This window comes from Phallusia mammillata, chromosome 3 (assembly GCF_965637545.1).
Source record: "Phallusia mammillata chromosome 3, kaPhaMamm4.hap1.1, whole genome shotgun sequence".
NCBI classification, from domain to species: Eukaryota; Metazoa; Chordata; class Ascidiacea; order Phlebobranchia; family Ascidiidae; genus Phallusia; species Phallusia mammillata.
Genome location: NC_137254.1, coordinates 19,088,860 through 19,114,135, shown reverse-complemented (window position 1 = coordinate 19,114,135; position 25,276 = coordinate 19,088,860). Strand labels below are relative to the sequence as shown.

The 25,276-nt window shown below is 36.7% G+C and overlaps 2 protein-coding genes across 3 annotated transcripts; both read right to left on the bottom strand.

Annotated features, from left to right (window-relative positions):
* Positions 1 to 6,138: 6,138 nt before the first annotated feature.
* LOC145220546 (uncharacterized) lies at positions 6,139 to 15,546 on the bottom strand. The gene is made up of 16 exons (XM_080087761.1): positions 13,247 to 15,546; positions 13,070 to 13,188; positions 12,971 to 12,989; positions 10,013 to 10,137; positions 9,643 to 9,778; positions 9,246 to 9,337; positions 8,991 to 9,150; positions 8,775 to 8,935; positions 8,494 to 8,549; positions 8,311 to 8,419; positions 8,080 to 8,238; positions 7,885 to 8,012; positions 7,710 to 7,795; positions 7,060 to 7,222; positions 6,835 to 6,917; positions 6,139 to 6,504 (listed from the first exon to the last, which is right to left on the bottom strand). Exons 1-16 carry the CDS (start codon positions 13,302 to 13,304, stop codon positions 6,401 to 6,403), a joined length of 1,758 nt encoding a protein of 585 aa, XP_079943887.1. The 5' UTR covers positions 13,305 to 15,546; the 3' UTR covers positions 6,139 to 6,400.
* A 67-nt stretch (positions 15,547 to 15,613) lies between these two features.
* On the bottom strand, positions 15,614 to 23,913 carry LOC145220543 (DBH-like monooxygenase protein 1 homolog). 2 transcript variants are annotated; one of them, XM_080087759.1, is made up of 16 exons: positions 23,733 to 23,796; positions 22,958 to 23,030; positions 22,225 to 22,335; positions 21,725 to 21,874; positions 21,273 to 21,351; positions 20,880 to 21,061; positions 20,233 to 20,307; positions 19,896 to 19,997; positions 19,536 to 19,638; positions 18,890 to 19,059; positions 18,315 to 18,409; positions 17,516 to 17,672; positions 17,035 to 17,168; positions 16,538 to 16,637; positions 16,160 to 16,252; positions 15,614 to 16,058 (listed from the first exon to the last, which is right to left on the bottom strand). In XM_080087759.1, the coding sequence occupies exons 3-16, from the start codon at positions 22,279 to 22,281 to the stop codon at positions 15,852 to 15,854; spliced, it is 1,704 nt and encodes a 567-aa protein (XP_079943885.1). In that variant the 5' UTR covers positions 22,282 to 22,335; positions 22,958 to 23,030; positions 23,733 to 23,796; the 3' UTR covers positions 15,614 to 15,851. The 2 variants fall into 2 exon arrangements, with proteins under 2 accessions (XP_079943885.1, XP_079943884.1); XM_080087758.1 differs by lacking the exon at positions 22,958 to 23,030 and having other exon boundaries at positions 23,733 to 23,913.
* Positions 23,914 to 25,276: the final 1,363 nt, after the last annotated feature.

The following is a 25,276-nucleotide window of genomic DNA, read 5'->3' as shown; positions in this document are numbered from 1 at the left end:
AACACATCTAAAAACGTTCAAAATTTTGGTAGGTCCCAAGTCATTTTACGGCATTTTACGTTGTGTCTTAGCTGCAGTTTTTTGGCAGTGATTTTTAATTAGCTCATTTCCCTTTTCAGAACAGGCTAGGTCTGTGTTCAGATTTTTGCCCTTCCGTTAGACATTTGCTCTACAGCAGTGGTTCCCAACCTGGGGTTCGCGGACCCCCAAGGGGTCCGTGAGATAGTTGCAGGGGGTCCGTGGAGGCAAACATTTGTGGTAGCATTAACAACAATACAATATTTTTAAGTTCCCAAACCGTTTTTACAATCCTGTATCTGAATGCAAACTATTTATCAAACCCTTGGATCAGGAAAACTTGTAATTGTTACCTCCATTGTGACATCACAGCACACATTAACAATAAAACTTATTGTGCTTTGTTTTAAGTATTGTACACCAGAAAATTTATCTCTTCGTTGCTTTGACTGGTACAGTACAGAACTTTATTGAGATTGAGGATCTGTGAAGGTTGATTAAAATGCTGTCCCAATAAGCGAAAGTATAATAACGTATAATGCAGGAAACGAAAAACATAACAAGAGTAAATTACGTTGGGGGGTCCGCGGACCTATAAAATTTATAAAAGGGGTCCGTGACTACAAAAAGGTAGGGAACCATTGCTCTACAGAGCAGCCTACAGCCATATTTCAACTTTTTGTACAATAATGTGTAATTTAACTATTTGAATTTTTCATAGGTCAAAATTTTGTCAAAAAAAAGTTTTTTAAAGACAAAATTTGTCAAAATTTTTAATTTGTAGGTCAAAATTTTTCGTTTTTTAGGTCAAAAATAATTGCCCTACTAATAAAGAATGATTGTTTCTTAAAATCGGTGATCTGACTGGGTATTCCACCTGAGGTAAACACCTAAAATTTAAAAGTAAGTAGTGTTGCTTTAATTTAGTGGTGCGAACTGTTTCATTTGCTATAATAATAAATACACAAAAACAAATTTAAAACAAAAAGTAACCGTTTTGCGGCGGCGCACCTAGCATCGTCGTGCGGCGGCGCACCTAGCATCGTCGTGCGGCACACCGGTTGCGGAGCACTGGTATAGACAGACTTGGACAACTAGATTTTTTTTCGACTTTTTAAATTAGATTAGAATTAAAATTAGAGCATCTCCTTTTTTACAAATTAGATTAGAATTAGAACTAGAATTTTCTCAAAATCTAGAAATTAAACTAGAATTCAAACTAGAATTAGATTTAACTTTAGTTTGTTTCAAATTTGAACTTGTAGATTTGCACATTTAAAACAATACGATTTGGTGCATCTAAAACGTGTTTAAACGGATCTGAGTGCCAAATTTCACTGAAAAACGTGTTTCAGTGGTGTAGTTTGGTCTTGTTAATTGCATAGTTTTGTGCGCTTTGCTTACAAAATGCATGCTCAGATCACATGCCTAAAAGTGCCGTTGGACAAACTAGCGATTTGGGGAAAACTATGAATTAGATTAGAATTAGAATTAGAGCTTACTTGATAATTCTAAATTAGATTAGAACTAGAATTACCGCCATTTTGCTCTAATTTGCCCAATTAGACAACTAGAATTATCTAGTTGTCCAAGTCTGGGTATAGAACATACACGTTAGGTGAATTATGTACGCTACCACGCAAAGTATAAATAATTCGTATCCTTTGGGCCTAAACGGCTATACAAGCCAAACAATTTCTTGATTAAAACTAGTTTTTAGTTTAGTGACCTATGATCTTGGCGTTTTACAAATTTAGACTATCAAGGAGTTTAGTATTTTTTAAAGATTTGTCTTTATTGTCGGTGTCGCTGTTTTGTTTTTGTGAATTAAAAGTCGAAGGTGCTATTCTTGTGGTTAGAGTCTTAATTTTCAGTTTAAATGTTTTTCTTGTTTAAAAAACGTAAATACCTGTCAGGAGAGGGACAAACGGAGTTAACTGTTATACAGTCAAACTTCGATACTATGCCACCCTTTGGGACCAAGAGAAAGTGGCATAGTATCGAGGGTGGCATAATAGCGAGGGTCGGTTGTACAAATGGCCTTGTGACGTGACAATGTACTGTAATGCCACGTTGTGTGGTTCGATTGTAATTTATTACAGTATACAGTATAATTTATTACAAAAAACGGATAGATCGTGCATAGAACAAACAAGGTCTGTTAGTTTTGTCGTAACACAAGCACGGAACGGCATTTCCATAACTCGCTGCAAAGCCGTGAAACCTCTTAACATGACCACGTTTGTTTACTCAACGATTTGTTTTTCATTTTTTCTCTGTTTTATCATGAGCTCAAACCGAAAATTGTCAGTAGGTCCAATTTTTAATCCGGAACCAGACCGTTAATACAGTAATACTGTCCTCTCATGTGTCATAGTATCAAGGGTAAGGGGTGGCATAGTAAATATATTTTCTATTGAATTTAGTTGGTGACGATCAAAAGTGGTATAGTAGCGAGGGTGGCATAATATCAAGGTGGTATAGTATCGAAGTTTAACTGTACTTTTATCAGATTTCATTAGATTTCGATACGCAAGTTATCTTCTTTTGCCGAGCAAAGAGGCAACGGGGTCAGTGTAAGTGTGCTGCACCCCATCCCGAATTTGCCCAGAACTGTCAGTGCTTTCAAAAGTTCACAAAATATTGGCTTTGCAAATAAGGCGTATCCAAACAAAAAACCACTCAAAAAACTTTACTGCTTCCAGTGTTAAAATTAAGAAAAGTTTCCATATCCATTTGAAAATCCATCATAGCTCACGGCAGCCCCAATTCACGAATTTTTCAGCGTTCTTATTAGTTTAAATGTGGGCAAACTTTTTTGCATGCGTGGACCAAAAATTAGTGATATTACGGAGGCGGGTCGCAACGATGCTCATGCAATAAAAAAGCTGAGGCAAACTCAACTTTAACTCTTATTTATTCGATGTGAATATGTTCAACATCACGTAAATCAGGAGTGTCCAACCCGTGGCCTGCGGGCCACATGAAGGTTCTGAGTGGCCCGCGTGGTATCTTTTGAAATGACTTATATTGGCAGCTTAATCGCCTACGTAATTTATGGCGAACTTTCATTCCGAAAAATTGGCATTTATTGATTGCTTTATTTCTTTGTTAATAGAGTAGTAATACACAACTGTTTAAGTTACCTTTATTACGTCACAATGCGCATTGTTACGCATCACAATTTCTACATTGTTACGTCACAATCTGACTCGTGCTTCAAGAGTCAGTCAGTAATGTTTCTTGGTTCATTGAGATAAATCTGGTATCAGCGACTCGCGCAAAACGCATTTAGCAGTAAAACATCTTCCGCACTCTGCAGTGATATAGATTATGCCAAACAGGAAACAAAAAGCAAGTAACGCTAACATAACTTTCCAAGAAAGGTTGTCATGTGACTTAAATCCCTTGTAAGATCAGTAATTTCTGACAGCAATATGGAAAAATCGCTTCGCATTGCTCCATCGTCCATCTCACCGAATATTACCAAACTTGAGAAAAACAGCGCCAAACTTCACGTTGAAACGTCGACGTGTGGTAAATACTTTGTTTACTTAACTATATCTTGGTGTGTTTATTGTTCTTATAACTGTAAACGAGGATAATACACATTTCTAAGATTAGAATTTCGGTGTGAGAATTTTAATTAGAAATTATAAGACAGCTATTTCTAAGATTCCAAATTAACAGTAACATTCAAGTGGCCCGCGCAATCATTCGTAAACCGCATGTGGCCCTTTGGCCAAAAAGGTTGGACACCCCTGACGTAAACTAACCTCAAACAGGTTTGTTTAGAATAGTGACAATTATGTAAACTTTAGCACAATTCTATGACAGCTGGCCGTAGGTTGCCCACCCTTGTATTGGTTGTTTATGCACCCTCTTCATTGGGTAATTTGCACAACAATGTTTTAATTGTTTCGTCACGTCTGCGCAGTCGCGAACTGTAGCGTGGTTTGGCCTTGATAACATTTCCAGGTTGCTTGATGGGGTCTGCGTTTGAGAGTGGGTAACACTGAAAGCAGAAAAACGGAAAAGCGAGAATAGCAGAAAATTAACCCTAAAAGCAGAACAGAAAGAAAAAGCGTGAAAAAGGAAAGTTTGTGTTTTCTAAAAGAGGGAAAATAGTTTAAAAGAGTAAAATTCGAAAGAGTACAATTTCTTGTTTCGTAAAACCCTTTGAGAGTTTATAAAACCCATAAAACCAGGGAGGCGAACCGCTTGTCATATGCGTTCAGGTTCGGTTCGGGTTCACTTGGTTTTGTTTTAAGGGTTCGGGTTCGGTTCAGGTTTTAAAAAATGTATGTTTTCGGGTTCGGGTTTTGTTGCGGTTTGGGCAAATTATCCGGTCCGAACCGGTTTGCGGTTTTTAAACCGGTTCAAATTTTTATTCAATCAATCAATTGTTTATTTGTTTCAGCGCCCAAGCATAATCATAGGTCAGGTGACATATAGGTAAACGTGTGAAATAAGGGTTGAAACAAAAAAGGGTGCAGCTGGAACCACAATTGGCTATTTTTCAAAAGCTGACCCTATCTATTTGATGGTGAATTTTTAGTACAAATTGTAAACACAAGAAGAAAAAATATAAAGTAAGAAAAAATATAAAGTATTCGTTTTAATTTAATTCTACCCATCGCCTACCCGGCCGTATCAAACTCCAAAAGAAATTTGCCTGTGCACTGTTAGTTTTGACACGCCCTATAAGTGCGTGTATTCTTCAGTGCGCTGTTTTGATAAAAATCACAAAGTATAAAACAGACTGCATTTTTTACTGGTTCGGTTCCGGTTCGGGTCCAACGCAAAAAAATATGGGTTTTAACTCCGGTTTGGGTTTTTCGAAAATCGTAATTAGCGGTTCGGGTTCGGTTCGGGTTTAATGAAATTAACCGCTCAAACCGGTTCGCGGGTTCGGGTTTAGTTCCGGTTCGATTCCCTGCATAAAACCCTTTGAGAGTTTCTGATATCATTCTACATGGTTAGCAACTATGAGAAATAATGAAATAAGCTATTGCTGCCAGGCATAATGTTAGACCAAGTATTGCTCATCCAGCAGTTTTTATTGTAAACAATCGACGTTTCGACGTCCTATACAAGACGCCTTCATCAGGATAATGACATAACTTGCAAGACGAATGTCTTTTAAAGCGACAAAATGCAGAACACACACATGTAAAACAGCGATAACAAGATCGCGCGCTGCAACTTCGCACCACCGTAGAGATAAAACAAGCTCAGTGGTGTAAAAGCGACCGATAATTTATCGGCATTAGAACATCTGTTTTAACGTTCATTGTGTTGGCGCGTGAATGGATGTTCCAAGACTCTAGGAAACTTCGCTTGTGGTAATCAGTTTCCTTCACCAACACCTGAGCTTTTACACCACTGAGCTTGTTTTATCTCTACGGTGGTGCGAAGTTGCAGCGCGCGATCTTGTTATCGCTGTTTTACATGTGTGTGTTCTGCATTTTGTCGCTTTAAAAGACATTCGTCTTGCAAGTTATGTCATTATCCTGATGAAGGCGTCTTGTATAGGACGTCGAAACGTCGATTGTTTACAATAAAAACTGCTGGATGAGCAATACTTGGTCTATGAGAAATAATGTTTCCAGTTGTGTTAACTAAGTCAATGAGCTTTTTTCAGCTGTGATTGATTTATAGTGGCAAGTTATAAAAAAACATAAGTACTTGGTAACCGAAGTTTCATTGGCATTCATCTGGTACTGTGCATTGCTGTCATGGTAAGATCTAAAATGTACTCTTTGCTAAACGTGTGCGATTTTATTGTGCCTTTCATGTAATTATTGGAGTTTTTGACAAGCGATCGTCAATGAAGTGCGCATTTGTGTCGTCTGCAACTTCTGCTGGTAAATGTACCTTAATGTACTGTGATTCATAATGGTGATTGACGTGTGTGTATTTTTTCATAGCCTTGCCACGGTTCGAGTCACCTCCGTATTGAATATTCATTGCGAAATGAAAAGCCATCGACGAGTACAAACCTTACTACGGCAGCAGTACCATTAAAAAACTTTACCGATAAGTCAACTCACATGATAGACGCTGTCAAAATATATTTTAGTCTTCGAGGATCAAAACCGAAGGTTCTGATTGTCGGTATCGTCGGAGCGTCTGTGTGGTTTACCTGGTCTTTATTTTAATGACACTTTGCGCTGTGCTAGTTCCATACTAAAAAGCTTCAACTAATATGATGTTTAAAAATATTCGGTAAGCAAAAGAGATGTCGCACCACACAAAATTCAACCATGAAGCATATCCAGATATATTGCAATAAACAATAAAATTACCGTAACAAAGGACTAACAGCAAATAAAAAAATAAAAAATAAAGAAGTTGATCAGAAATTAGTTACTGTTGTATTTTATCTATAAAATATCATGATGGTTGAATGGATGTCGCGGGTTGAATGGGCAAACTGATTTGCTCTTGTGGCCAGAATAGCATCATTTATTTTTCCATTCCAATCTAAACATATTTATGTTTTGCGGAAAATCTAATGACACAAAGACTCACAGGCAGGTCCACTAATTTCCAAATGATGGCGCAACGGAGCATAGGTTTTAAGTGGCAACAATTGCTCAATAAATTTGCTAATTTAGCAAATATTGCCATAAGTCATCAATTTGGTGAGTCAGCAATTATTGCCTTAGCCCATGCTTCGTTGCGTCACCTATTGGAAATTAGCAGGCCATGCAGTCTGTGAGTTCTTGTGTTTCTCTTTACCATGTTTTACTTAATATGGCTACAACATCCCAAACAAAAATTATTATTTTGGAAATCTTAGGTGAACTGTACTTGTAAAATCGTTGCAGTCATCCAAATAAGATGTGTTTCTAACTCCTCCAATGCAAATATATTCCCCAAGGCACGTTTCAACTCTGGGCAAATAAAAGAACTGTCGTAATATTTCAAAAAGTAATGTCACAATTACATTAATATGAAACTATTTTTCACTAACGCATATATTAATTTCGTTTTGTAATTATTGAAAAAACGTTTATTTATTTCACAATGCATTACTTCGCTCCGGGGCACAATGCATACGCTGTCCCGGTCCACCCGTATGTCCTGAACTGCAAATATCCAGTTGTAACTCCTGGTACAAGTGGTGGGATAGTTGAGATCAATATATCTTTTCCTTTGCTGATCGATATCGGAAACGAGGGTCCATCACAATTTGGTGCTTGAAATAAGGCACAAGAAAACACTTAAATATGAGACTATGATTTACTCTTATTTAAATATGCCTAAGCATCTTATCAGTTTTAGTGGAAGTGAAAAAAGTACCAGATCAGCAAACAACGGGACAGGTCACAGAAAATGTTTTATTTGTCTATTTACTATAGGCCTATCAGCGTGTTGGAGATATCCAAACAAAAAATTTTCGTCCGAATTTTAGAACTGTTTTCAATTTAAATTTTACACGTTTGAAGTAAATGCATGCACGCGCATGCACACTGATTTTACCCCTTTAACCAAATTTGTATGTAAAAAAACATACGATTAGACATACTCTTGCGTCAGAGTTTTCAGTAAAATTGGTAAAAAATAACCAACAATTTTCTATGATAGAAAAGTTGCTTTTGCCGATTTAAGTAAAAAACACACAAAATATTTGGTTTAATTACAACTAAAAGTTTTTTTTGTAACAATGTTAAATGTTAACTTACTGATAGTATTAACACTAGCTACAATACTTAAAATCTTTTTCATCGCCTTTTCAACGTCGGTTTCTAGTATGTATTCCGAGTCAGTGCTAAATATAACATTTTAATGGTAAAAAATGATTTCAAACGCAAATGGTCGTTAGATGAAGAAAAATTAAATAAAGTTATTGCACGGTACCTTGCAAACATCGTGTATCCCACTATTGCTCTGGTCCATATTCCTACAGGTCTCGCGTAAAAATCATAATAACCATTGTATGTAGCCAAGGTAAAATATGCGCCAGTGTCCTTGGGAGTGTTCCATTCCTGATAAAGGTTGCGTGGTTTAGTGTAAAACAGTTTAATTGTTGCTATTCATAAAATATTAGCTTACTTCTTCATTTTTGATGAAATACATGACGTCACAATAGTTAGGAACTGCGTCATCTCCATTATCACGACATAAGGCTTCGTACATCATCTCGTACTTTCCGTCAAAAATTGTTTTAGAATAGCTAGTTTTATTGTCGGCGTTTGGTCTTAAGCCACGTACCTTGTCCAAGAATACAAACATATTTGGTTTACTTTTATTTTCATATGTTAATATTTGAAAAAACTTACTTACCCGTACACTTTCAGTTGAAATTGGATTAAGAGGAAAATTCCCAATAAAAAGCATCCCAAAAAAGGGGTAGGAGGTTCGGGTAGATGTCACACTGTTGCTTCCGCGACAACTAAAATAAAATACATTTTTTGAAAAATAATTTGTCCTGGACAAAACCATCACAACCTGTTTTTGCAAGCTTACTTCTCTTTTCTATTGAAAGTCACAGTTGTACCGCAACCGAATCCCGAAAGAAGTAACTAAAAACACGATGACACCCAACAATAAAGTGTGAATTATCAAACATTTTTTCAACAGATTGTTTATTACCAAAAGTATTTATGACACTTGGCCTATTTATTACTATTTTAACAGCAAGCACACATTACTTTGTTCTCCAAGTAGTTTGTTTGGACTTTGGCATATGCCTATTATTCTAAACAATTTAGTAAATGCAATGGTTTGGCACATAAGATTTTTTAAACCTCCATCCCATAGGATGTAAACATATTCATGCCGCCAGTAGCAAGGCGAGAAGCAACGCCGCTTGGGTATTCGTAACGGTAAAAGTTCGGTATAAGTGCCTCAACTTCTGATGATCGGTTTGCAAGAGCATTAAGAAGTTTTTCAGAATCGAACTCAGGAACTGAAAAACAGCATCAATGTAAAGGAAAAATAAAAGTTTTGTTGCCTTCTTGTACCTTTGGGCTTTAATGGATAATGATTCCTAAAGAAGTTGTAAAGATTTCCTCCATACATCTTCAGAAAATGGTCATTGGTGTGATATTGCAAGAAAGCTGTTGCTTCAGATAAGTTTGTGGGAGTAGAGTTAGGAACATGGCGTATCATGACGTCTTCAGCCTGTTGTGGTAAATAAGCTATATACAACTTTAAAATCTAAAGATCTTGAAAAAAAAAGGTTTAATACTTAGATAATGACTGAAAGTTACACACACTTGCATGGAGTAGTAGGCAGAACTTTTGTAGTCTTGGTAAGTTGCCGCGTGCGTAGAACCAAAAGTATAGGTGTTTTCCCAGTTCAAGAACTCTGTAAACGAAACGAAAAAGACAACTTTTTGAAAGTTTTAAAAATCTAACTTTGACCCCAGTAGAACTTTATTAAAAATCAGGATTGGGTTGAATTTCGGAGTTTGTACTTTATATCCCACTTTTACTAGATAATTTTTGAAACCACCATGTTAGCAATTCCTAAAAACCGTCCTAGACATTGGTTCTGCAGAAAACAGGGCTAATCAGTTGGGTTAGCTGAGCAGCAACTCTTGATGTGGCTTAAATAAAGTATATTAAAGATTTCTTTTTAAAACTCAACACGACCACAAAAAAAGAACATACCGCGATGAGTCAAATCGGGTTCACTCTCGTAGTTGAACCAAGCATCCCCACCAGAGCAGGTTTTCTCCAAACTGTTTTCCATAACACTTGCCACTAACGTCCATCCCCCACCATCAGTTTTCATATCACAGTAAACCTGCATGAACATAAATAAAATAAAAAATAAAATTATGTGAAATAATTTTATTATTTTATTAAATCTTAACTCTAAGAGAGCAAAACAACCAATGTGCCGACCTTGCAAAGTCTCGACATCCAAAGGTAGTGCTTTATACAGGGTACCAGTGACAATGTAACATGTTCGAATAAATGTCAAAAAGATTCGGTGATATTGTTTTGACTCTTGCATTACAATTACAGACAACGTCACCTCAACAGTTTCCGTTGAGTTTGTTGGGCGAATGACGTAATATCCACTCTTTGTTATTCCATCGGCTTTAAGAGCTTTACAGGAAGCACCAGCACTTGTTGGTGGGCAAGACACGCTTTGTTGTTCTAAAGTTTACGAGAAAAATAACGTCGCATGTTTGCTTGTATATGTGTATTTCTCATTAGATATGCATTTGTTTTGATATTGAATCAATCCACTAAGACTAACCCAAAGGTCACCAATTTTTTTTTACCACTGACCGGATAATACTACAATATATTGTGAGGGCCACATAGGTTACACGCCCTTACGAAGTGCCTTTGCGGGACCAACAAGGTTGCATTCTTTTCAGAGTCAGATCGTGCTACTGTTAAATAGTAAAAATAAAAGTGTTAAAAAATGTGGAATCTCTTCTTCTGCCAAAACTTACTTATTCCATCACAATTAACAACATAAAGACGTTTGCTTGATCACAGTAACAAATGCATTTATTCTCTTTGTATGATATGGGATATGTACATAGGGTTGCCATCGACATGGACCCCCCAAAAAAGGACAACCCAAAAATTTGTTTTTGAAACGAAACAAACGTTTTTGAACAAATATTTGCATTAATACGAGCCATGCAATACATATCACATGCAATATTTTTGTGCCAGAAACGATCTGTTCCAGCAGGCCCTTGTTCGTAGAAAACACTTCGCGCAATTTTGGACAACTCAGGTATATTTTTACTTTTAATTGTAACAGGGATTTGACTTGTAATAGTTCGAAAATGACAAATATTGACTTAGGTCAAAAACAAAGACATTTCTCAGAAATAAAGACAACAAATTTTTATCAGACAGTTCCCTTCTAAATAAGGACAAATCTTAAAAATAAGGACAGTATGGCAAATCATATATATCATAGGGTTACCAGACGTCCGGAATTTAGGCGAAAAAAGTGTGCCTCGAATTTTTTAACGTTTCACTTAAACCTAACTAGTTTTCGAAGATTTATAAGACTTAATACCCTCGCGGGCCGAATTAAATAACGTTTGGTGCCCCCTGCACTAACCGATCGATCTGACACAAGATCTATGTTATTTATTTTCAAATCGAAATTTATCAAATCGTTGTTTAACTACGTTTCATTAAAACTGCCAAATTTTGGTAAAATTACTGATAAAATCTTTACGAGTAGGTTTTTTTGTGAGGGGAAGACTGAAGTCCATGTAATGTTAACTTAAAACGTCGTAAAAAACGCTTGGGCGCACCGATAAAGCGTACTAAGTGGAAGCTTTGTCTTGCCCAAAAAACATTTTTTATAAGTATAGTCTACTTTACAAAAGTGTCGCAAGACGGATAGGGTCATTTCCAGTGTTGGGGAGACTCGAGTCAGTGACTCGACTCGAGTCCGACTCGAGTCCGACTCGAGTCCGACTCGAGTCCGACTCGAGTCACCTTTTTCAAAGACTTGACTTGACTCGAGTCTCAGCTGTGAAAAGACTCGACTTGACTTGGACTCGTCTTAGTTGGACTCGGACTCGGACTCGGACTCGGACTCGGACTCGGACTCGGACTCGGACTCGGACTCGGACTCGGACTCGGACTCGGACTCGGACTCGGACTCGGACTCGGACTCGGACTCGGACTCGTTATTTTACCAACAAAACGGAAATTTCTTATAATGGATAACCTGTTCAGTCGGCTTCAACCAAACAACAACAGCACTTTAATGTGCGATGCGAAGCTATTTTTGCTTAATTTTAACGTAACGAAGTCGCTGCTACATGAACAAACTTTTTAACGCTGGCATTAAGCATTGTACTTATTGCTTGTTTTAAGGTATGCGAATGCAGTACACACCAAGGCCATGTATTCGCTTTTAAGCGCTTATATTACTGTACAAACGCTCTAGCTAGCGCATGCAGTAAAAATATTTTTGGGTTTTCAAAATTGACGTTCTTGTCTAAGCTGTTTAATGAGTGTCAATTAACGTGTTTCATTAAAGTTTACCCTATACTCCAGGGCTACTCAATTAGTTTCGTCAAAATTCCAGAGAGAAAAGGTAAAGATTACCAAAGGTCCGGCCACTTCTGTCAGAAATGCAAATGCAACGTGTCTTAGCCTATTTGGTTATAGCTAATGTGGACAATCGTATTGGTACGACGTCATACAGAATACATTTTATCTGGTTTTACAGGATTGCTTCGTAAGGTAATGATTTAAAATTCAGTTTATTAAATCACAGATACAATCATGCGCAAACAACCGCCGCTTTGTTAAATGTACAGTGAAATAATCGACCATTTTTTCGTCATAGTTGGACAATCTGAACTCACATAAGATTTTGGCAGGACTTTAGGCTCCTCACAGACTGCCGATCAATCGTTATGCCGACCCCAGTTTAAAAAGTGCCTCTACATAGCATTGTTTAGTTAATTAACACACAAATGTTGCCGTAACCAAAAGACTGTCGAGGACCATGCACATCGAACGCCTCAAAGGTCCGGATATGGACCGCGGTCCGCCGTTTGAGTAGCCCTGCTATACTCTAAGAAAGGGACGTTGATGGGATTTGTTCACTGTAATAAAGTGGGGTCCGTAAAAAAGTCGCGATGAAACATTCAAATAGATTAATTATCCAAACCTTTAACCTTTCCTTGCAAAAACTTTTGGGGACTTGCCTTGACTCGAACCACTAATGACTTGACTTGAGACTCGAACCTCATTTGACTCGACTCGACTTGAGACTCGAACCCCTTCTGACTTGACTTGACTTGGGACTCGAACCCCTACTGACTTGACTTGACTTGAGACTCGACTAAAAGGACTCGTTACCCAACCCTGGTCATTTCGTCCAAAATATTCTGGTTTTATCACTGTTTAAAAAAAACAATGTTTGCCATTAGGTGCAGTTTAAAATAATTAATGAATATACGTTAGAAGTAAAGAGCTCATTATTTTAACTTACCGATTGCCGTGTTGATTGTCTGCAACATAGAAATAATACAACATAAAACACGGTTATTCATTTACTTGCACTGTTAAAGTTAATTATTATCAATATCACCTTCAATAAAACAACTTCGTATGATAAGATTCCAATAAAAACACATAACAGAGAAATGTTAAGTCCATACAGCACGTATTTTTTGATAATTCTTGACTTTTTCGCAGGATTATCTAATTCTAAATATAAATAGTTACTGTTTGCAAGTTACGATTCTGCTTTAAACCTAATATTCACCTTTATTCGCTTGGCGTGGCTGAGATGGCAGAGGTCTTTCGTACGTATTGTTGATCATCTTGAAATTAAAATGATCTATATACCTTCAATTACGAATTATTTTTGTAAAAAATGAGTCATGTTATCTAAATAAGTGCAATATCCGCAAATCTGACGCAGTTGCGCGGTATCTATTGTACAAATACTGTGCTATGAGAGATTAAAGCTAATTCACTTTTGCTACAATGCACATCAGCAATTTGGTAATAATTGACGTGGTTGGCTTAAAGGCGTTTTGTCCATTCATTATGTGTTAATTCACTCTATACTTCTATAAAACGGCAAAACAAAACTGCTCTTAGGAACATTATCCACTGACTTGAAGAGTATAGTCATAACTGCCAAAGAACTTGTGTGTAAAACTTATATAGAACACAACTTTGTGGATGGGTGTATCAAGGGTTTCCTGAACAAAAAATACCAATCGAAGGTTCTGAATAACGGTTCCAACGAGGAGAGATACGGTGTTGCAAGTCTTCCATTTCTCGGACCAAAGTCGTACAACATTGCGCGTGATTGGTCGTCGAACCAGGCCCAACATACACCTATGCCTTATCCATAAAACGAACAAACTTTTACGTGTTTTATAAAAGAGCGCCAAGAATACATCGGAAGAACTAACGTTGTTTGCGATTGGTTTGCAACAGTTTCCGTGCCCTTAAGTCTGTTTCACACACGACCCATATATCTGGTTTTTATCTTTTTGTCAACGCCGCCGTTCGAAACGCCCTGTTTACCGTCTGTGACTTCACTTTACACAATATATACTGTATTCTACATACACAAGTTCTTTGGCAGTTATGTTTTCCTTTAAATTCCCACTTACTCCAATTTTTTCTAGTTTATTGTGCTAGTATTCATTGTACACCTAACAATACAGCCGTTGTAATTTTACATTATGCTCCAACATAAAATTGAAATACATATGGAAGTGATCGCGAACTTCGTAAAATTAGGAACTGCTGCTTTTTAAACAAATGACTACAAGAGAAAAGAACGCCAGATTTACGTTTTTTAAGGTTATTGAATTATTTAACTAGGGTCCACGAGATTATTTGGTATAAATATTTTGAAAAAACTAAAACTTGAGTTTCCCGTTAAAAGACAATTTACAGTAAACGTATTTCGGCAACAACATGTAGGATTAGGTTCATCTGGTCAAGTATTAACGCTTTCTTTATTGTGCGCGAACAAACGCCGTTCTGTGGTTAATTGTAATAGTATAAAGAAGTTATGTCAGTAGAACAGATTCAATAATTTACACCACGAATTTACTATTGGACCGTTGGACGGTAGCACGATCTGACTCTAAAAAATGCACTCTTGTTGGTCCCGCAACAGCGCGATTCTCAGGCCACAGTTTTCAGCGGTGTTGCATTAGGGCCTGTAACCTATGTAGCCTTCGCATGTTATTTTTTAATTTTATCCGGCACTCCAAATAAAAAGTTTGGTGACCACTGTTTAACTCGTTGTTTACCTCTTTTCTGCCAAAATCATACCCACAGGTCAAAATAACTGCATTGCAAGCAAATCTTTAATTAAGTACTATATGTTCTTAGTCTTTAAGCTATCCATCTCCCAAAGTGACAAAGTCAAGCTTAATCAAATGAACACAAGGAAAACAGATACTGTAGTAGGAAGTTACATCATATACCAAACATTGCTAAATAAATAAATCGTTATTGTTTTATTCAAGAGCTCTTTGCGTCACCTATCAAAATTTATCTAATGTTGTTAGTAGCTTTACCGCAATGGTTCTTAACCTTTTTTCCTCGCTGCACCCCTTTTTAAAAGTCTATAGTTCCCAAGGTGTCTCTATTTAACTGCTACTTTGCACCCAGCCATTGTCTACTAATTCAATGCCCTTAATTGCGTAAACGTATATTTATTGGCCATACACTAAACCAGTGTTTCTTAACCTTTTTTGCGCTCATACCCTTTGAGCTTTCATAAAATTTTCTCGTACCCCCTGTCTACAATGGCCAACGGAAGTAAATAAAATTGTAACAATCAAACTCAGTGTATCTATAACTTGGGTGTTGAATGCATGCATGAAAACAGTATTGTAAGTAGTACAAAACTAACCCGTTCTGGATACTGTATATAACAAAGTAACTTGTTAAGCATTATTCACAAATATGCCTAAATAGCATATAATTTCACCCTGCATATCGTACCCCCTGCTTTGATGCTTCGTACCCCCAAGGGGTACACGTAACCTGGTTAAGAACCCCTGCACTAAACTGAATCAATATGTGATTGTTTCTCACATTTGTTTGTAAGTACTAACTTTTTTACTTCATTCAATCCAAACAAACTACAATAAAAAAACAATGAAGTAAAATTGGTGATATTGTGTGGGCAAATAAAAATGACTAACAAAAGTGTTTGTCGCTGCTAAACGAGAGATCTTTTACTCTTGTTTGTACAGATTTAACGCTATAAAGAAGTATCATTAGGCGTTTAACGTATAAATTACAATTTGGACAACAGAAAATAATATTTTGTGGTGTAAATTATTTTTGTAAACTTTGTTGTAAATTGTTTTGCGATTTTGAAACATATTTTAAACGAAAAAGCTTGTTACAAGTAGCATTAAAGTAAAACACATCTGCACTACTGGTGAAAATCGAAGAAGTGTGGCAGATGATGTGGTTGTAGCAGCCATAGTAGTCGTTGTGGTCATTGTCGTGGTTTCAGTGTTTTGGGAGCAGTTCGGAGTCGGGGCCACGTACGGTTGAAGGGTTTTGGTCAGGTTGAAAGTAAAAGCAGGCTGCAAATAAGTTTTACAAATTCAACTACAGCTAATGGTAAAACGTAAATTACGGTTAACGTCATGTTTAGGGAGCAGATAGAACAAACACAATAACTTACCAACTTTAGATCAACTGGATAACATTGTTGTGAATGCGGAATTGCTTGTAAAAACATGCTAAACTCATCAGCTGTGGTTTCGTTCCAAGATATCTTCAAAAAAGACAAATAAAACAACTAATTTAGCATAGAACAGAAATAGTATAATAAAACCTAGCGTAAATTCTAGCCTAAACAGGTAATGCCTCGTACTAATCAAGCTATAAATTTACTTTTTTTCACGTCTGGTCTTCCTAATTTTACTTTCTATTATTTTAAAACTCATTGCGAGGAACTTACATGTTTTCGATGTGCGGTAATAATAAACCAGTACAATGGAAATACTGCATTTAAAAACCGAAATCTTTATTTGCCGTAAAAGATTAAAAAGTTAGTTACCGCGTTAACAATTTCCAACACAGTTAGTCCAGCTAATTCAGGAGGCTCAGTAACAACAATACTTTCCAACGTACTGTATGTTCCTATTTGACCTGTAACACTGCAAAAAAACGTTGGTTTAACTTTATGCAAAATCCGTATACATAAGTAAAGCCTTACCCATTATGTTTTAGATTTAACCCACATACTTGTGTGTAGAGCCGAACTAGTTTTGGCACAACGGGCACAACGGATTTACGGTAACTGATCTTTTATGACATCTTGTAAATTGTAAAATGTTAGGAACTAACCAAAATTACCTTTCGACTTCACACTGCATCAAGCTTTTTAAACAAATTTCTAAGCTAAAGTTTTGGTATTTTAGACGTTAAAGTTAGGAAAATTAACACCAGCAAAACCTATTATTCAGACATTATTATTCAATTTTTTTATTAGCCTGTTCGTAACAAATGAATCAAATCACTAAATTTGAAATGCCTAAAAAGTGAACGACTTACCTAACATTCGTTATTCCCAAGTAGTAACCTAAAATAACTCCGAAATCGGGGGTTGACGTGCAGTCTGTAAGTTGTATTTTAGGATAATAATAGAGGAAGGACACACACATCTCTTGGTAGGTGCCAAAACCGCCCTGAAATTTATTAAATAGGCAGTAGGTCTTCATTTAATAATGACTAATGAACGTTTTACTATCTTCCGAAGAAAAAATATTGTTTTATAAGAAATGCCAGTGTGTGTCGTACCATTTGTTATCAATATTTTGTCTTAAAAACCAGAAACTGGGTTCCGAACCCGGTTCAACCTAAATGCAAAGCCTGACTGTTCAAAAATAACGCCTCAACAAGGCTTGAAAGCTACATTTACCAAGGTGAAGACACGACACAACTGTGCGCGAATATAAAAAACAGGAACCTAACCCGAAATACTCCGGCCGACTAATATCCCTGAACAGGCTGTTATTTTTCGTTTACGACTTACGTAAGTTACGTTTGATCTGCCTTTTGAATTGTAATTGCAGAGCATTTGTAGTGAGTCGTCAGGTTTGATGGTAACTTCTTGTGGTAGCGTTCTTGTTTCTTGGTAGTTAAAGTCGTAGTTATTGTCACTGGCAATTGGTTCCAACTCAGTCCCGTTTCTAAAACACGTAGATACATTGGTACAAGTTTTTGAAATAAAGTGTAGAAATTTAAACCTCAAATGAAACGGTCAATGTAATTGCTAAACGTACTGTACAGCAGAGGTGTCAAACTCGTGGGGTTCGGGGGCACATTGCATTTTGGAAATTATCTCCAGGGCCGCATGTGATTTTTAATCAAGTTTTATACACTTATACCAACTATTGACGCCCCAAAAGCCCAGATTAATTTCCAACTTGATACACAGAGTGAGCTGCACAGTGTGAAGATCAGTTTTAATTGTTTATTACGTCATAATCTATATTGTGACGCTTGTGGTTCCCGTTTGTTCGCATTGTTTGCACACAATAGGCGTACAAAAAGTCTGACGCATATGGCTGCTAGGCTGGTAATACTCTTTTCAGTTCCACAAAATCTGTTTACGAGCAGTTTAAAAATCAAAATTTTTGGCAAAGAGTTTTAATTGCGTCACGGCCGCTAGTACATATATTTTAATGAACATGTTCACGGCCGCACAAATATCTGACAAAATAAAACAATTGTTGTTGAGTGTCCGTGGGCCGCATTGGAGGGCTTTGTGGACTGCATGGGGCCTGCGGGTCGCGAGTTTGAAAAAAAATTAAATAGTGTATGTCATGTACCTGACATGTTTTAGTTCCAACGATCTTCCTAACAAATGACTGTGAAGCAAGACTGCAAAAGCATTGACCGACGTTACATTTGCCGCTCCTATAGCCTAAAATAGACCAAATTCAGAACATGTTAGCACTATGCTACCCACGAAAAAAAGCTTTTAAAGTTCGCCAATATAGCAATACACAAAAAAGATACAAAGGCATTGCGGTCCTATACCAGCTATACTAGCGTATTGACCAACCATCAAAGGGGTCAGTTTTTTCCTTTGTCTATTTCCACAACACAAAACAATGGCCGTTTCAACAAAACTGGGAGTTCAAGTCATTTCTCCGAGTTTTTTGTTTGGCTAACTCAGGAGTCGGCAACCTGTTTTTGCACTGCGGACCGTTTTTGAAACTAAAATTTTATCGCGGACCGGTCTTCAAAAAACTACAAATATTTAGCAATAAAAACGCTTAAATCAGTTTATCATCCCCAGGATACATAGGCATCCTGAAAAATTATACGGCCCGGTAACGAACTCCTCGCGGACCAGTACCGGGCTGCGGACCGGCGGTTGCCGACCACTGGTCTAACTCACATCTGTCAAGCATCTTGGACCACATTCTGAATAATCTTCAAATGTTTCAGCGTTGGGTGGAATGAGATGAGCGAATGCACTAACAATGTGCCCAACCAATATAACGCCAGCATCGTGTTGTCGCAACTGCGGGGTGTATGTGATTTTCAACCCGGAACTATCAACAATATCTGCAACAAGTTAAAATATAACTGTAAGGATTTTCCGTGATTTCCATTGCATTAAATTGATGATGCCTGAGCAAGTCAACCGTTCTATTCACGTGTCCGTTTATGCTCCATTTTTTCGCAATTTTGCCATTTTACCAACACTTTTTTTCGTGCTGCCCCTTGTTTTAAGGCTATCAATTTTCTTTTATAAAACGCAGGATTTAGTGTGTGCTGCAAATATCTTTGTTTCCTAATACTGTTTATCCATATTGAGGTTTGTCACGATTACAGTTTGTTGTTTATACCCTATATTCGACTTGTTTAATTTCAACACGAGGTTGCCATTTACATTTTTGTGCACGGGGCCAAAAATAAACTTTTAGGGGGGCGCGGTCCATGAAAGTTTGAGAACCACTGCTCTATATTGAGTACATTAATTACTGACTGCTAGTGGCTATCAAGTTTAAATTGCAAATATAATATTGACTTGATTTTACCGTTTTTCAACGTTGGATTGTCGTAGTGGGTTTCCATGAGAACAAACTTAGGAGAGTCTGCATTTCCGATTGGAAAACCAACGTGATTTGGGAAGACAAACGCCTTGAGGTGAAATAGAAACAGTTTTATTATATTATACATGTCAATTGTGCAACTAAATTGATTCTGTGTATTGACCAAACTGTATCCATAGATTTTTTGGTACATTGAACGTTTGGGTAATGCCAACCTTTTTTCTTAGTGTAACATTTAATCTTGACATTTTTTAATGTTAATGGTACACACTTTTACATTTTTATTCTTTTTAAATACAATTGTAGAAAACAGTAACTTTGACAATAAAGCGACAGGAGGTTTACCGATGATCCAATTGCCCATGCTGCCAAGAGTTGGGTGCATTGCAGGTGCTCTGGTGGAGAACCATCATAGCATCGATTGTCGACTCCCAAACTGCTTCCATTCTATTAAAACATTCATGTGTTATATTTCATTATTTGTATACACACAACACCATGTTCCATGTAAACTATAGCATATCCTCGTTGTTGCTGACAACTTATAAGTTACATAACGAAACACGCAAAAATGTTAGTTTATGTAAGCGTTGCGCTATTCACTGAGACATAAATATGTACTAATAAAGAAAAGCATTTTAAATGGTGAGCTTAGATGAAACATTCACGTTTCATTACTTACCACGCTCACTGGGCATTCGTAGAGCAAGATGTGATGAACATGAGCTTCATTGCCGGTCTGTACAACTCCTTCAATCTATAAAGAATCAACAAATATACTGATTAAATTTCAGTTATAGCCTATTATTTGCGCTGTCGTAAATGTACGACACTTTTATATGTAGCCGCCATGTTCTTGAAATCATTAATTTTGACGAAAAGGTAGTCAGCATTTGTTTGGTAAAAGTGAGTTTGACTTTAAAAACGTAATGTTGAATGAATACTAGCCCAAAAATACAAAAAAATACTTGTCGGTCCGATTTACACAACTCAGAACGAGTTGGTTTCATAGAAAGGCATCTTTTGCAAACAGTGACATTTTCGGCCAAAAAGGTTGAATCAATATTTTTTCAGACGCAATCTTACGAAACTAAACAACATACATCACCTAACGGACCGGCAAAAGTGCTTTCTCTTGGAGCCTACTTCAACAATGGATTAGAATTCTAGAATAACAGCTGTTATTTCGACAAATAAAATTAAATCAGGTTGAACACAAATATTCTGACAAAAAAAGAGTCAGTATTTGTATATAAAATATGACTATTTTCGACAATTACTTATGTCATCATCAGGATGACACAAATAATGTTATGCATTAATACGCACTTGCACAATATGTTGTGGTGTGTTGATAGCGGGTGGAATCTCCAGCACACGACAGTTGTAATAAGTATCAACCGCGGGCACAGCAAAGTTGTCATTAAGTAAGTCGAAATTCAAGGTAGTTTCTCCAGCTGGTGGTTGTTGGCCGTCGTTGGCGTAAGTAAGTACAATCAAACTTCGAGTACCTTTGAGACAAAAAATCTAAATTACCGCAACTAAACTAAGAATTTAGCAAATGACTTTTATTGATTTATATGTCGAAAAATTTAGAACGTAGAAATAAAAATTCCAATGTTTGATTGCACTAATACACTATTGACAGCATTATTTACTTTCTATAGTATCCAGAGATTATTGATTTGATCGCAAAACAAATATGCAATTTGACAAACTCACCTCTGTTAGTAGCACCGTGATATAGGATATCTGGGCCGTCGGTCGAACCAAGTGCATAAATCACTCTCATGGTATTGGACTAAAAACAAATAAGATTACTCCTGTGTTAGGTAATAACTTATGTTATAACACCGGACAAAGATCAAGAAACTAGTTAAAGTTACCACGGGCAATTTTCTTGTAAGAGATAATTTAACAATCGCATGGTTGGTTTATCATTAACCTTGAAAGGTTTTTTTATAACTCAAGTGTTTTTATGCTTGCGTGGCGTTTCAAAGTTTTACTCTGTTTAAAGTCTTCTATTTGAAAAATAATTATGACAATGTTGCACAACGGAAACTATATACAAATCGAATGATGTTTTGATGGAAGTGACGAAAATACAACGTTCCTTCGACGGAAATTGTGGTGAAAAACAGTGATCGTCATATCATGTGAAAAAATAAACTCACAGTGATGGTCATATCATCGCTATCACAAGCCGTGATAGGTCTCACAAACTTCACACGAGTCCAGCCGCTTTCTTCCAATCCTCCGAGGGTCTCAACATTTTGCTCGCCATCCAAAGGTGGAAAAGTGTTACTGTCTGCTCCATGTCGGTCCTTTTAAATTTAAGAGCAATATACACACTTTAAACTTAGAGAGCTTGTGTGTTCAGAATACACCTTAACGTGAACGTTTCAACATTCTCTGTGGTAATCGTGCCAGTTGTCAACTTAACTTAAACCAGAGATATTTTCAAAAGCAATAATTTCAAAAGGTTTATTTTTAAGTAATCATGCCCAGAGTTTGCCGACCACTGACATATGCAAAGCAAATTGTCACGATTGATGATCGACAACTGCGAAAATCCGTGATGTGTAAATTGTTCGCCTTGTCACAGTTTCGTAAACAACAATATCTGATGACATTATTACCGATCATTTGATGCGGAAAATTGAATCAGACTTACCGTGACATTTGCCACACCGTTTGCCACCCATCCTACATAGATATCAGCATTTGCCATCCCTCCGCGGGGAGAAAATCCAAGTCCAACCCATCCGGTTGTCTTCCCCTGAAGCTGAAATATAAAAATGTGAAGCATCCATAAAACTATAATTTCTCGCCTATTTTCGAAATAATTTTTTGCCGCCATTATCCATTCGCAACTTAGTTGTACATTAATGTTTAGATTCGGCAGACAACTGTCACCAAAGTAAGAAGAGCTTTTGCTGGTTTACTTCTAGCTTTAGTCTTTTTTTAACATGAGCAGCACATGTTAAAAGTGTATTACTTCGTTCATTTGTCAAAAGTTGAAAAAAACAATCGCAAATATGAGAATATGAAAAAAGATCTTAAAACACACTAAAGATAAATATACTCAGAACGACTTGTCAACTTTTAAATGGTGCTAAATGTGGCAATGTGTATTTTATTTTTTGTGTTTTTTATTTTTGTGTGTTATTTATTTTAGCGGCATATCTGACACTTGCGACAATATTATTATTTGTTTTTGAGTTACCGACTTAGTAAGTAAATTACAATTACGATCATTTTTTAAAATACCTTTTCCTTGCCGCCTTTTATTCTAATGATTATTTTCTTTGTTTCGGCGCAAATCTCCCTTCGCCCCGAGTTATATTACCATGTCGTAAAATTACTATAGGCTACATTACAAACTTGATTTACTGGGGTAAACTCACATAGGACTTGGAACCATATCCATAGTTTCACGGTGGTCAAGAACGTAGAATGGTAAACAAACAACTGAAAGCGCTGAAAATCACAGTGATTAAATGCGTCCTTTTGTTGCCAAAACGGCTTGCACAATCACTGTTTTGAGGGCAAACAAGTGAAAGAAGATAACAATAGGTAGAATAATTAGAACTAGCATAAGTATGAAGAGTTTGCAAAAAACGTCTTTTAAATCTTGTGTTTTCGTAGTGATTAAATGAAACTCGATTGTACAAAACTTTTCTAATCTTCGAGCCGAGGTGCAATCAGTTTCAACTTGAATTAACATTTTGGCTAATTTTTATTATTCGCTGAACGACGAACAAATGGCGGTACGTTAAAAGGGCATTGCGAAACTGTAGAATTCGTATTTACACTTGACATCAAAGATCATTTTTTGTTATTTCTATTAACACAAAAATAAAGAGAGAATCCACAAGAATATTTTAATCATGTTATAACAGCATGACATCAAAACAAACGCTAAAAAATGTTTTGAAACAGCAGCAGCCCTCGTCCACACCCTAATCCTAATTTATACCACGAACTATGGGGTTGCCAATTTGTGCTGTACATATTTATTCGTAATAGAATAGTTAACTAGTTGCGATAAAAACTCAATTTGCAATTACATTGTAAAGTAATTTAGGTGTAAAAAGCACGAATTATTTTTTTGTAGGGTAAATTATGTTTTTACGCGCTCTACTGAACTCTCACAGCCATTTTTATGAAGGCTATACTTACCTCAAACGTAATGTAAGTTGCGTTGAATTTCCACCATAAACGAACGTCCCCGTTGTTGTCAAGAATGGTGTTGTGGTCGAAATTCTCACTTGGAGCGAGTTGTCCCAAACCGAAGGCAAATAAACAGAAAAATACAACTGATGCAACTCGAAGCATAATGATGATCAATATAGTTAGGATTCTGAAACAGTCAAAGTGCAAACCCTTTTATATCAGCAGGTTCCTTTTTTCTATTTCTGCCCTGGCGAGTGTTAACTTTTCAAAACAATAGGAAAAAACTGGTGCTGTTGACGCATGAGATCGCTTGATGCAAAGCACACACAATTAATCGTCACACCGATTAGTTTTTATTCTTTGTGACACTTAGTCAAGGGTCGGCAACCCCTGACAAGCCTTGAGGTGACTTTTTATGGCACGCCAATCGATTTGCATGTTTATATTGAAGTACTAAAAATCTGTTATACTGCTTGTTTTTAGTATTGTATTACGTCATTGTCTTAAAAAAACTAATCAACATGCACAAAACACTTCCTGCTTACTATAAGGATAACCTGTCACAAACCAATATTACCCACAAAAACATCACATGAAAATAACAAGCAAATGGGCACGCGCCGCTTATAACGTTGCCGACCCCTGCACCAAGTCATCAGCAATCTTTTTAGAATGCAAGTTATTAATTTGAAACTGAAGCTTATTTTCGTTGCAGAAGTTCTCGATTTATAACCAACATATTTTATTTGTCCAACTACGATTTTATGTCATTGTTTTATTTAGCTTTATTCAGTGTAGAACTGTAGAATGTAGCTATATCCGTTTTATTACAGATCTAAGTTGTTTGTTTAGTTCGAAACGGAAATCGTGCAACCAGCCTAAACCAACCCTTTCTTCTCTTTCAGCGCTTGGTTTCCTTTTCTCCTTTCTCGCAATCGTTTAACAGAAGGAAAACAACGACCATTCACATGACCTATTCTCTTGCTACGGGCGTAAAATTTTCAGCTGGCGGAAATAAATCAATTTAGATTCCTAACAACTTGTTACACATGACTGCGGAACTCAGCAGCTGACGTAATCTACAATCTCATAAACCAGTGATTTTCAACCAGTGTTCCGCGGAACACTAGTGTTCCGTGAAAGATCGTCAGGTGTTCCGCGAGAAATTTGCTGGTTTGAATATAGGATTCTAATGTTTTAGACTTCTATGGTTTGAATAGTGTTTTATGTCAAACACCGGTCGAAAATCACTGGTTTAATACAATAGGCGGAAATAGGTTTTCTTTTATGAAAATAATTATCCGCCATCCCGATTGGAATGTTCTGTAGTGATTGGCTTCATTTATTGTTGTGTAATATTAAGACTCGTTGTCTAATAATGAGATAGCTGAATCGCGGGTAAATTGCTGACCGTTGGTGCAATTTAGCTTTGGGTGATCTTTAAAAATAAAATAACATTTAAACGCTGTTTCAGTCGACACGAGATTCAACAAATTTTCTGACGTTCAGCATAATTGCTTGCGCGGAAAACGATGAATCATGGAACAGTC